General features: G+C 38.1%; 1 protein-coding gene and 1 long non-coding RNA gene across 14 annotated transcripts in view; one reads left to right on the forward strand and one right to left on the reverse strand.

The window, feature by feature from the left end:
* Positions 1 to 398: 398 nt before the first annotated feature.
* The window catches only part of NUCB2 (nucleobindin 2), a 122,921-nt gene continuing 109,263 nt past the window's right edge, over positions 399 to 14,056 (reverse strand). For 12 of the 13 annotated variants that reach the window (XM_058447013.1, XM_058447011.1, XM_032166524.2 and 9 more), the window contains 3 exons: positions 1,623 to 1,793; positions 938 to 1,019; positions 399 to 512 (listed from right to left, as the gene is read on the reverse strand). In XM_058447013.1, coding sequence (XP_058302996.1) covers positions 505 to 512; positions 938 to 1,019; positions 1,623 to 1,793 — 261 coding nt within the window. In that variant the 3' untranslated portion in view covers positions 399 to 504. Of the gene's footprint in view, positions 513 to 929; positions 1,020 to 1,622; positions 1,794 to 14,056 lie in introns of those variants that run through there. The other variant, XM_058447014.1, reaches the window with a different exon arrangement.
* The window catches only part of LOC131384665 (uncharacterized), a 35,420-nt gene continuing 23,167 nt past the window's right edge, over positions 1,804 to 14,056 (forward strand). The window contains exon 1 of the long non-coding RNA XR_009215761.1: positions 1,804 to 2,158. This is a non-coding gene — a long non-coding RNA (uncharacterized LOC131384665). The remainder of the gene's footprint in view (positions 2,159 to 14,056) is intronic.

Here is a 14,056-nt window from a genome sequence, read left to right on the forward strand (position 1 = left end):
CCAAAAATAGAAAAAAGTTACCAGGAAACATAGGGAAATACTATGGCCTTTTCAGAATTGTTAATATCAAAGAGACATTTATTGAAAGAAGGAATGATAAGCACCCATAAAAGAATATCTATGTTTACGAGTAAGTGAGAGCAATCTAATTTAAAAGCAAGAGGCAGAGTTTTCTCACTTAAATAGTTCCTAATAGTTTCACTAAATTATGGCACAAAGCCACTTAATTAAATCATTAAAGGAGAACAAAAAAAAAAAATAGAAGAGCCATGTGAATGTGAGAGCAGAGAGCAGACAGTGAGTTTGTTTTCTTCCTGGTTCTGATAGACTTCAATCCTTTAATATCTGTGTCCCAAAAAAAGTGTTTTCATTTAAAAAGTATCTCCCTTTATTTCAAATATGCTTTTAAAATATTTATTGAGCAGAGAAAAAGGAAAGGAGCTAAAAAGATGAAATAGATGTTGAGTTAACAGCTTTCTTCTGAGTTCTGGTGGACTTCAGACTTTAAATGTCTGTTGGAAAAAAGAAAAAAGTTCTTATTTTAAAAGTATCTTCCTTTATTCTAAACGTTCCTTCATATACAAATATACTTGTTTTAAAAAATATGCTTAGCTAATCATAGATTACAATTTTTAAAAACATATTCTCTGGTAAGATTAATATAACTAGAAAGAATTACAAATAATGTTGAAATAAATCATTTTACCATAAATATGGTTATCAAATTATACAAATGATACAGCACTTAAAATTTGCTGCTACATAAAACTTTTGGAGGCATTTTCATTTTTCTATAATCTAAATTGCTCTAATACTACAAAAAATACACAAAAAATAACATATCATCTTAATGATTTGAAATTATATTTGTAATAAATGTGGACTTCAATTGATACAATTAATTTATTTTCCTAAATAAATAAACAAAATTACACACGTGGCTCAAACTTCAATTCTCCAGCTGGCCCTGATGGAGGAATTCCTTGTTGTAATTTTTTTTGTTCCATCTGCTGTATGACCTGGTGAATGGAAAATGAAAGTTAAAAGTATAACTTGATTTTCTATCATATGTGTGACCTTTGACAAAGCACAACAAAATAAATGAAAATTGTTTTCTAAAACAAAGATATTCAAACTATAAGATTTAGATTTGACCAGGTGCAGTGGCTCACGCCTATAGTCCCAACAATTTCAGAGGCTGAGGTGGGAGGATCACTTAAGGCCAGGAGTTCGAGACCAGCCTCGGCAACACGATGAGACCTGGTCTCTACAAAAAATATTAACATTAGCCAGGAACACTGGCATGCACTTGTAGTCCTAGCTACTGGGGAGGCTGAGGTGGGAGGATCACTTGAGCCCAGGAGTTTGAGGCTGCAGTGAGCTATGATCACAGCACTATACTCCAGCCTGAGAGACAGGCTATCTCAAAATAAAATAAAATGAAATAAAATAAAATTTAGATTAATATTCCACAAAACAGTTTTAAAGTATTAAAATTTAAAATACTATAGTATAGCTATAGCAGTGTACTATAGTACAATAAAATATGTTACAAAAACACAGGCTTTTAACAAAGCACCTAAAATCTTTTTTAATGCCATAATCTTTTGACAAAATGCCACCTGATGATATTCCAGCTTCTGAGCCTCCAGTTGATCATGCTGACGTTGTAGCTCTTCTTTTTGTTTCTGAAGCTCATCTGCCTTCTTCTTAAGTTCACTTTCTTGTAAAGCAATAATATTTTCATATTCTTTTAGTTCTTCCTCTGTGAAGAACTGTTGCTGATCTAATGTCTAAAAGAAAAAAAATGAGGAAAGAATAATCTCAAAACTACAACAATAAAGCTGATTTAGCTTTAAAATTCTATGGTTGGCAAAGTATAAAAGAGTATCTATAGGGTTATGCCTTTGGAGGTAAGAAGGAAGGGGAAATAAGTAATATATATTTATGTACTCATTTGAACAAAAGGAAAAACAGGAAGAGAAACTCGGAGATTCTCTTCTGGGATTGACGACTAAAGGCAAAGAGTGAGAACTGGGTAGAAGAGCAAAGAGAACGTGGGAAGAGAAATAAAATTTGTCATTCCCCCGAACCCTCACTGAAACACGAAATTTTAACAGCTATCTGCCCACAGAAAAGCACAAGAAGCAAACATCAGGTGAGCACTCACAGTACCTGGTTTCAACTTCATATCACCTACAAAGACATTGAGAAGGGCAAAAGAGACAGTCTTGAATCACCTATGCCACCTCTCCCCCATCCCCTCTCAGCAGACCTGCAGCACAGAGAGTCTGTGCCCTCTGGGAAGGGAACATAGCGACTGGGGGACTTTACATTGAACTCAGTGCTGCCCTGTCACAGCAGAGAATAAAGCTGTGCTGGGCTCCACCACTGCCCATGCATAGGAGCATTTGAACCAGCCCTAGCCAGAGGAGAATCACTCATCCCAGCAATGGGTACTGAATTTCCTGGCAAGCCTCACCATGCAGGCTGAAGTGGTCTGGGATCCTAGGTAAACTTGAAAGGCAGTCTAGGAAAGGAGGACTGCAATTCCTAGGCAACTCCTAGTGCTAGGCTGGGCTTAGAGCCAGTGAACTAGGGTAGCAGGTGACCAGGGGAGATACCAGCTGGTGAGGCTAAGGGAATGCTTGTGCTACCCCTCCCCCAATCTCAGGCAGTGCAGCTTGTGGCTATGAAAGTGACTCCTTTCTTGAGGAAAGGAGAGGAAAAAGTAAAGAGGGCTTTGTTTTGCATCTTGGATACCAGCTAAGCCATATAGGATAGGGCACCAGGCAGAGTTGTGAGGCCCTGATTCCAGGCCCTAGCTCCCAGGCGACATTTCTAGACATACCTTGGCCCAAACGGAAAACTGCTGCCTTAAGGGAGCAGTCCTGGCAGGCTTCATCACTTGCTGAGTAAAGAGCCCTTGGGCCCTGAATAACCAGCGGCAAGACTCAGGGAGTATGCTGTGGGTCTTGGACTCTGAGACGTGCTGGCTTCGGGGTGACCCAGCACATTCCCAGCTGTAGTGGCTATGGTGAGAGACCCCTGTTTGAGGAAAGCAGAGGGAAAGTAAAGGCGATTTTGTCTTGCACCCTAGGTACCAGCTCAGCCACAATGGGGTAGAGCAACAAGCAGGCTTTTGGGGTCCCCAAGTCCAGGCCTTGGCGCTTGGACAGTATTTCTGGACTCTCCTTGGGTCAGAGGGGAGCCCACTTCCCTGAAGGGTAAAGGCCTGGCAGCATTTACTGCAAGGTGACAGAAAAGCCCTTGGCTTTCAGTAAATATCAGCAGTGGCTGGCAGAACCCCATGTGGACCAGAGATGGTGGTGGTAATGGCCACAGGGAGAGGGTCCTCTGCCTGTGGAAAGAGGAGTGAAGAGCAGGAAGGCTTCTGTATCATGATTTGAGTGTCAGCTTAGCCACAGTAAAATTGAACATCGGGTAAACTGCTAGTTTTTTACTCCATTCCCTGGCTTCCAGACACCATCTCTGGACACACCCAGGATCTGAGGGAACTCACCGCCATGAAGGAAAGGGCCTTGGGCAAGGCCCAGTGCCATGTTAGCTTCAGGCCTGACCAAGCACAGTTCCATGGTGATGGCCATAAGGGTACTTGCATCACCACACCTCCAGTTCCAGGTGGCTCAGCATAGAGAGAGAGACCATTTGTTTGGAAGAAAGCAAGGGAAAAGAACAAGAGTCTCTGCCTGGTAATCTAGAGAATTCTTCCGGATCTTATCCAAGACCACCAAGGTGGTACTTTTAAGAGTCTGCAAAAATCACAGAATTACTGGACTTTGGGCCTAAGTCCCATGGAATACCTGGAAAGCTTTCCAAAGAAGGACATGCACAAACAAGCCCAGAGTGTGAAGATTACAATAAGTATCTAACTCTTCAATGCTCCGATACCAACAAACATCTACATACATCACAACCACCCAGGAAAACATGACCTAACCAAATGAATTAAATAAGGCACCAGGTTCCAATCCTGGAGAACCAGAGATATATGACCTTTCAGATATAGAATTCAAAATAGCTGTGTTGAGGAAACTCAAAGAAATTCAAGATAACAAAGAGAAGGAATTCAGAATTCTATCAGATAAATTTAACAAAGAGATCAAAATAATTAGAAAGAATCAAGCAGAAATTCTAGAGTTAAAAAAAATGGAACAGACATGCTGAAGAATGCATCAGAGTCTCTTAATAGCAGAACTGATCAAGCAGAAGAAAGAATTACTGAGCTTGCAGACAGGCTATTTGAAAATACAGAGGACACAAAGGAGAGAGAATGAAAAACAATGAAAGCATGCTTACAAGATCTAGAAAACAGCCTCAAAAGGGCAAATATAGGAGTTTTATTGGCCTTAAAGAGGAGGCAGAGAAAGAGATAAGGGTAGAAAGTTTATTCAAAGGAAGAATATCAAAAATATTTCAACATTCAAGTGCAAAAAGGTTATAGAACACCAAGCAGATTTAACTCACGTCAGACTACCTCAAGGCATTTAATAATCAAACTACCAAAGGTCAAGTACAAAGAAAGGATCCTAGCCAGGCGTAGTGGCTCACACCTATAATCTCAGCACTATTGGGAGGCAGAGGTGGGCAGATCACTTGAGACCAGGATTTCAAGACAAGCCTGGCCAACATGGAAAAACCTCATCTCACCTAAAAATATAAAAATTAGCTAGATATGGTGGCACACACCTGTAATCCCAGCTGCTCGGGAGCCTAAACCACAAGAATCACTTGAACCTGAGAGGCAGAAGTTGCAATGAGCCAAGATCACGCCACTGCACTCCAGCCTGGGTAACAGAGCAAGACTCTGTCTCAGGTGGCAGATTTTTCAGTGGAAATCTTATAGGCCAAAAGAGACTGCTATGAAATATTTGCAGTACTGACAGGAAAAAAATTTTTTACCCTAGAATAGTATATTCACTGAAAATATCCTTTAAGCATGAAGGAGAAATAAAGACCTTCTCAGATAAACAAAAACTGAGGGATTGCATCAACACCACACCTGTCCTATAAGAAATGTGAAAGGTAGTTCTTCAATCTGAAAGAAAAGGATGTTAATGAGAACAAAGAAATCATCTGAAGGTACAAAACTCACTGGTAACAGTAAGCACACAGAAAAACACAGAATAGTATAACACTGTAATTGTTGTATATAAACTTCTCTTGACTTAAGTAAAAGACCAAACAAGGAACCGATCAAAAATAACTAAAAATAAATAAAATAATAACTACAACTTTTCAAGACAGGCAATAAAATAAGATACAAAAAGTACAGCCGGGCGTGGTGGCTCATGCCTGTAATCCCAGCACTTTGGGAGGCCGAGGCAGGCAGATCACTTGAGGTTGGGAGTTCGAGACCAGCCTGACCAACATGGAGAAACCCTGTCTATTAAAAATACAAAAAATTAGCCAGGCATGGTGGCACATGCCTGTAATCCCAGCTACTGGGGAGGCTGAGGCAGGAGAATCACTTGAACCCAGGAGGCAGCGGTTGCGGTAAGCTGAGATTGCACCATTACACTCCAGCCTGGGCAACAAGAGCAAAACTCCATCTCAAAAAAAAAAACAACAACAACAACAAAAAAACAGTAACAACGAGCCTGGGCACAGAGGCTCATGCCTGTAATCCCAGCACTTTGGGAGGCTGAGGCAGGCGGATCACCTTAGGTTGGGAGTTCAAGACCAGCCTGACCAACATGGAGAAATCCTGTCTCTATTATAAATACAAAATTAGCTGGGCATAGTGGTGCATGACTATAATCCCAGCTATTTCGGAGGCTGAGGCACGAGAATCACTTGAACCCAGGAGGCAGAGGTTGTGGTGAGCCGATGTCTCGCCATTGCACTCCAGCCTGGGCAACAAGAGTGAAACACTGTCTCAAAAAAAAAAAAAAAGTAACAACAAAAAGTTAAAAAGCAGGGGGATGAAGTTAAAGTGTAAAGTATTTATTTTCTTTTTGCATGTTTGTTTATGCAATCAGTGTTGTCATCAATTTAAAATAATGGGTTATAAAATATTATTTGCAGGCCTCATGGTAACCTCAAATCTAAAAACATACAATTGATACATACACAAAAAAAGCAAGAAATTAGAGCATGCCACCAGAGAAAATTAGCTTCACTAAAAGGAAGACAGGAAGGAAGAAAAAGAAGACAGCAAAACGTCCAGAAAAATAACAAAATGGCAGGAGTAAGTCCCTACTTATCAATAATAATTTTGAAAGTAAATCAACTAAACTTTTCAATCAAGACATAGAGTGTCTGAATAGATGAAAAAACAAGACCCAATGATCTGTTGCCTAAAAGAAACACACTTCACCTATAAAGATATACAGACTGAAAATAAAGAGATGGAAAAAGATATTCCCTGCCAATGGAAACCAAAAGTGAGCAGGAGTAGCAGGAGCAGTACTTACATCAGACAAAACAGAGGTCAAGACAAAAACTAAGAAGAGACAAAGAAAATGATAAATGGGTCCATTCAGCAAGAAGATATAATGACTGTAAACAGATATGCACCCAACACTAGAGCACCCAGATAAATTAAGCAAATATTATTAGAGCTAAAGACAAAGACAGGCCTCAATACAATAATAGCTGAAGATATCAACACCCCACTTTCAGCATTAGACAGATCTCCCAGACAGAAAATCAATAAAGTAACATTGGACATAATCTACACTATAGATCAAATGGATCTAATAGATATTTAATAAACATTTCATCCAACAGCTATAGAGTACACATTTTTCTCCTTAGCACATGGATCGTTCTCAAAGATAGACAATATAGGCCAGGCATGGTGGCTCACGCCTGTAATCCTAGCACTTTGGAAGGCCAAAGTGGGTGGATCACTTGAAGTCAGGAGTTCAAGACCAGCCTGGCCAATATGGTAAACCCCATCTCTACTAAAAAGATACAAAAATTAACCGGGTGTTGTGGCACACATCTGTAATCCCAGCTACTCAGGAGGCTGAGGCAGGAGAATCGCTTGAACCCAGGAGGTGGAGGTTGCAGTGAGCCAAGATCGCACCACTGCACTCTAGCCTGGGCAACAAAGTGAGGCTCTGTCTCAAAAATAAATAAATAAATAGACAAATAGACAATATGCTAGGTCACAAAACAAGTCTTATAACATTTGGCTGAGCATGGTGGCTCATGCCAGTAATCCCAGCACTTTGGGAAGCCAAAGTGGGCGGATCACTTGAGGTTGGGAGTTCAAGACTAGCCTGGCCAACATGGTGAAACCCCATCTCTACTAAAAATACAAAAGTTAGCTGGGCGTGGTGGCATGTGCCTGTAATTCCAGCTACTTGGGAGGCTGAGGCACAAGAACTGCTTGAACCTGAGAGGCAAAGGTTGCAGTGAGCTGACATAGTGCCACTGCCGTCTAGCCTGGGCAACAGAACAAGACTTTGTCTCAAAAAAAAAAAATTCAAAAAATAGAAATAATATCAAGCATCTTCTCTGACCACAATGGAATAAAACTATAAATCGATAATAAGAGGAATTTTGGAAACTATACAAATACATGGAAATTAAACAATATGCTCCTGAATAACCAGTGGGTCAATGAAAAAATTAAGAAGGAAATTGAAACATTTCTTGAAACAAATGATAATGGACATACAACATACCAAAACCTATGGGATAGCAAATGCAGTACTAAGAGGGAAATTTATAGTTATAACTGTCTATATCAAAAAAAGAAGAAAAATCTCAAAATAAATAACCTAATAGTGCATCTTAACTAGAAAAGCAAGAGCAAACTGAATCCAAAATTAGTAGAAGAAATGAAAAAATAAAGATCAGAGCAGAAAAAAACGAATATGAAATGAAGAAAACAATACAAAAGATCAATGAAACAAAAAGTTGGTTTTTTGAAGTTAAACAAAATTGACAAACCTTCAGCCATACTAAGAGACAAAGAGAGAAAAGCCAAATAAATGAAATCAGAGATGAAAAAGGAGACATTACAACTGATACTGCAGAAATTCAATGGATCCTTAATGACTACTATGAACAACTATATGCCAATAAATTGGAAAATCTACAAGAAATGGACAAATTCCTAGACACATACAAACTACCAAGATTGAATTCGGAAGAAATGCAAAACCTGAACAGACCAATAACAAGTAATGAGATCAAGGCCATAATAAAAAGTCACCCAGCAAAAAAATGCCCAGGACCCAATGGCTTCACTGCTGAATTCTACCAAACCTTTAAAGAAAAACTAATGCCAATCCTACTCAAACTACTGCAAAAACTAAAGGAGGAAGGAATACTTCCAAACTCATTTGACAAGGCTCGTACTACCCTGATACCAAGACCAGACAAAGTCACATTGAAAAAAGAAAATTACAAGCCAATAGCTCTGGTGGATATTAATGCAAAAATACTCAACAAAATCATAGCAAGCTGAGTTCAACAATACATTAAAAAGATCATACATCATGGCCAACTGGGATTTATCCCTGTGATGCAAGGATGGGTCAATATATATAAATCAATATGATATATCAACAGAATGAAGAACAAAAACCATATGATCATTTCAATTGATGCTGAAAAAGCATTTGAAAAAATTCAACATCCCTTCATGATAAAAACCCTCAAAAAATGGGTATAGAAGGAACATACCTTGATATAATAAAAGGCATATATGACAGACCCACAGTTAATATCATACCAAATGGGAAAAACTGGAAGTCTTTCCTCTTAGATCTGGAACACAACAAGGATGCCCGCTTTCACCACTGTTATTCAATGTAGTACTGGAAGTCCTAGCTAGATCAATAAGACAAGAAAAAGATATAAAGGGCATCCAAACTGGAATGGAAGAAGTCAAACTATCCTTGTTTGCAGATGATATGATCTTATATTTGGGAAAAACCTAAAGACTCCACACACAAAAAAACTATTAGAACCGATAAATTTAGTAAATTTGCAGGATACAAAATCAACATACAAAAATCAGCAGCATTTCTATATGCCAACAATAAGCAATCTGAAAAAGAAATTTAAAAAGTAATCCCATTTACAATAGCCACAAATAAAATTAAATACCTAGGAATTAACCAAAGAAGATCTCTATAATGAAAACTATAAAACACAGATAAAAGAAATTGAAGAGGACATCAAAAAATGGAAAGAGATTCCATGTTCAAGGATTGAAATAATCTATGTTGTGAAAATCTCCATACTCCCCAAAGCAATCTACAAATTCAATGCAGTATGTTATCAAAATACCCAATGACGTTTTTCACAGAAATAGATAAAACAATCCTAAAATGTATGTGAAACTACAAAAGACCTAGAATAACCAAAGCAAAAAGAACAAAACTGAAGGAATCACATCATTTGACTTCAAATTATCCTACAGAACTATAGTCACCAAAACACAATCGTACTGGCATAAAAACAGACATACAGGCCCAATGGAACAGACTAGAGAACCCAGAAACAAATCCACACACCTACTGTAAACTCGTTTTTGAAAAAGGTGCCAAGAACATACACTGGGGAAAATACAATCTCTTCAATAAATGGTGCTGGAAAACTGAAATCCATATGCAGAAGAATGAAGCTTGATAACTATATCTTGCCTTATACAAAAATCAAATCAAAATGGATTAAAGACTTAACTCTAAGACCTCAAACTATCAAACTACTACAAGAAAACATTGAGGAAACTCTCCAGAACATTGACCTGAACAAAAAATTCTTGAGTAATACCCATAAGCACAGACAACCAAAGCAAAAATAGACAAATTAGATCACAACAAGTAAAAAAGCTTCTGCAGAGCAAAGCAAAAAATCAACAAAGTGAAGGGATAACCCACAGAATGAGAGAAAATATTTGCAAACTATGCATCTGACAAGGGATTAATAACTAGAATATATAAGGGGTTCAAACAACTCTATAGGGAATTATCTAATAATCTGACAAAAATGGTCAAAAGACTTGAGTAGACATTTCTCAAAAGAAGACAAAATGGCAAACAGGCATATGAAAAAGTGCTCAACATCACTGATCATCAGAGAAACACAAATCAAAACTACAATGAGATACCATCTCACCCCAGTTAAAATGGCTTTTATCCAAAAGACAGGCAATAACAAATGTTGGCAAGGATGTGGAAAAAAGGGAACCCTCGTACACTGTTGGTAGGAATGTAAATGAATACAACCACTACGGAGAACAGTGTGGAAGTTCCTCAAAAAATTAAAAATAGAGATAACATATGACCCAGCAATCTTTTTTTTTTTTTTCACTTCATTTTCTTTTTTTCTTTTTTTTTTTTTTATTACACTTTAGGTTTTAGGGTACATGTGCACAATGTGCAGGCTTGTTACATATGTATCCATGTGCCATGTTGATTTCCTGCACCCATTAGCTCGTCATTTAGCATTAGGTATATCTCCTAATGCTGTCCCCGCCCCCCCCACCCCCCACCCCACAACAGTACCCGGAATGTGATGTTCCCCTTCCTGTGTCCATGAGTTCTCATTGTTCAATTCCCACCTATGAGTGAGAACATGCGGTGTTTGGTTTTTTGTCCTTGCGATAGTTTACTGAGAATGATGTTTTCCAGTTTCATCCATGTCCCTACAAAGGACACGAACTCATCATTTTTTATGGCTGCATAGTATTCCATGGTGTATATGTGCCACATTTTCTTAATCCAGTCTATCGTTGTTGGACATTTGGGTTGGTTCCAAGTCTTTGCTATTGTGAATAGTGCCGCAATAAACATACGTGTGCATGTGTCTTTATAGCAGCATGATTTATACTCCTTTGGGTATATACCCAGTAATGGGATGGCTGGGTCAAATGGTATTTCTAGTTCGAGATCCCTGAGGAATCGCCACACTGACTTCCACAATGGTTGAACTAGTTTACAGTCCCACCAACAGTGTAAAAGTGTTCCTATTTCTCCACATCCTCTCCAGCACCTGTTGTTTCCTGATTTTTTAATGATGGCCATTCTAACTGGTGTGAGATGGTATCTCACTGTGGTTTTGATTTGCATTTCTCTGATGGCCAGTGATGATGAGCATTTCTTCATGTGTTTTCTGGCTGCATAAATGTCTTCTTTTGTGAAGTGTCTGTTCATGTCCTTTGCCCACTTTTTGATGGGGTTGTTTGTTTTTTTCTTGTAAATTTGTTTGAGTTCATTGAAAAAACTACTTTAAAGTTCATATGGAACCAAAAAAGAGCCCGCATTGCCAAGTCAATCCTAAGCCAAAAGAACAAAGCTGGAGGCATCACGCTACCTGACTTCAAACTATACTACAAGGCTACAGTAACCAAAACAGCATGGTACTGGTACCACAACAGAGATATAGATCAATGGAACAGAACAGAGCCCTCAGAAATGATGCCGCATATCTACAACTATTTGATCTTTGATAAACCTGACAAAAACAAGAAATGGGGAAAGGATTCCCTATTTAATAAATGGTGCTGGGAAAACTGGCTAGCCATATGTAGAAAGCTGAAACTGGATCCCTTCCTTACACCTTATACAAAAATTAATTCAAGATGGATTAAAGACTTAAATGTTAGACCTAAAACCATTAAAATCCTACAAGAAAACCTAGGCAATACCATTCAGGCCATAGGCATGGGCAAGGACTTCATGTCTAAAACACCAAAAGCAATGGCAACAAAAGCCAAAATTGACAAATGGGATCTCATTAAACTAAAGAGCTTCTGCACAGCAAAAGAAACTACCATCAGAGTGAACAGGCAACCTACAGAATGGGAGAAAATTTTTGCAACCTACTCATCTGACAAAGGGCTAATATGACCCAGCAATCTTAATCAATCTTAACCCAAAAGAAAGGAAATTGGTATATCAAAGAGATATCTGTGTTTCCGTGTTTGTTGTAGTACTGTTCACAATAGCTAAGATTTGGAAGCAAGCTAAGCATCCATCAACAGATGAATGGATGAAGAAAATGTGGTACTTATACACAATGGAGTATTATTTCAGCCATAAAAAAAGAATGAGATTGTCATTTGCAACACCATGGGTGGAACTGGAGGTCATTATGTTAAGTGAAATAAGCCAGGCACAGAAAGACAAATATCACATGTTCCTACTTATCTGTGGGATCTAAAAATCAAAACAATTGAACTAATGGAGATAGAGAATAGAAGGATGGTTACCACAGGCTAGGAAAGGTGTGGAGTTGGGGAGTGGTGGGGACAGTTAATGGGTACCAAAAAAAAAAATAGAATGAATAAAACCCAGTATTTCATAGTACAACAGGGGGACTATAGTCAATAATAATTTAATTGTACATTTGCAAATAACTAAAAGAGTATAATTGGATTGTTTGTAACACAAAGGATAAACGCTTGAGGGGATGGATACCCAATTTTCCATTATGTGATTATTACACATCACATGCCTCTACCAAAATATCTAAGTACCCCGTAAATATATACACATACTATGTATGTACACACAACAAATTTTACTTATTAAAAAAATAAAGAAAAAACTTGTCTGAATACACCTTCTGTGTATAGATTCAATTTTTGGAAACATGTTAATGTTTCACATACTCAAGAAAAGAAAATTAAAATCCACAAGACAGGAAAATACTAAAACTTGAATAGAAAACAGAAGTAAATAAATAGTACTTTTATTTTAAATGAATAAGATAACCCACAGAACGGGGAGGAAAAAAATGAACTAACCCAAGTAATTTTTGATCACAGTATTTGTACAATATGCCCTCACATTAAAAATAACAACAACAAAATCTTTTTTTTTTTTTTTTTTTTTGAGACAGAGTCTTGCTCTGTCATCCAGGCTGGAGTGCTGGGGTGCAATCTCGACTCACTGCAACCTCCGTCTCCCAGGTTCAAGTGATTCTTCTGCCTTGGCCTCCCGAGTGCACCACCACTGCTGGCTAATTTTTGTATTTTTAATAGAGACAGAGTTTCATCATGTTGGCCAGGTCTGATATCAGATGATCTGCCCACCTCGGCCTCCCAAAGTGCTGAGATTACGGGCATGAGCTACGGCACTGGCCCCAACAACAACAAAATCTAAACAAAATTTAAACTCTTATTTTACAGAGGCATGGATTAGTATTCTGAAACTTCTTGTACATTCTAGGATTGAGTGAATAAATGAAATATTTTTAAGAAAAAGGGAGTTAGGTTTTGCAAGAAATATGGCAAAAGATAGAATGTTAAGTTGAAATCAAAGTTGTGGTACATATGTTCATTGCAGCACTATTCACAACAGCAAAGACATAGAATCAACCTAAATGCCCAACCTAAGTGAGTAGATAAAGAAATGTGGTACATATACACCATGGAATACTATGCAGCCATAAAAAAGAACGAGATCATGTCCCCTGCAGGAACATGGATGAAGCTGGAGGCCAGTATCTTTAGCAAACTAATGCAGAAATAGAAAACCAAATACTGCATGTTCTCACTTATAAGTGGGAGCTAAATGATGAGAACACACGGACACATAGCGAGGAACAACACACAATGGGGCCTATGGGAGGGTAGAGGGCAGGAGGAGGAGGAGGATCAGGAAAAATAACTAATGGGTATGAGGGCTTAATATCTGGGTAATAAAATAATCTGTAAAACAAAACCCCATGACACAAGTTTATATATATAAACTATATAATAAACCTGCACATGTACCCCTGAACTTTAAAAAATTAATATGAAAAAAGAAATCAAGAGTTGTTGGATTGCAACTGGAGATATCAGTGTAAATTCATGAGTTTTAATATATAGATAGATATGTAGAAATGAATATTAATGTGTATAGGTGTGTATATGTATGTGTGCATGTATGTGTATACATATGTACATATACACATCTATATTATATACATATTCTTTTAATTCCCCAGCCCTGTCATCTGACAAGACCTTGGAAGCAATGACACTACAGTAGCAAGGGGAACATCCAGGGCCCAGATCTTGGTCTGTAGGGCTCCTCAGAAAAATGGGTCATTCTGGGTTGGGTCAGGGAAAGGATAAGGT

Source organism: Hylobates moloch, unplaced genomic scaffold (genome assembly GCF_009828535.3).
Source record: "Hylobates moloch isolate HMO894 unplaced genomic scaffold, HMol_V3 SCAFFOLD_11, whole genome shotgun sequence".
Taxonomy (NCBI): domain Eukaryota; kingdom Metazoa; phylum Chordata; class Mammalia; order Primates; family Hylobatidae; genus Hylobates; species Hylobates moloch.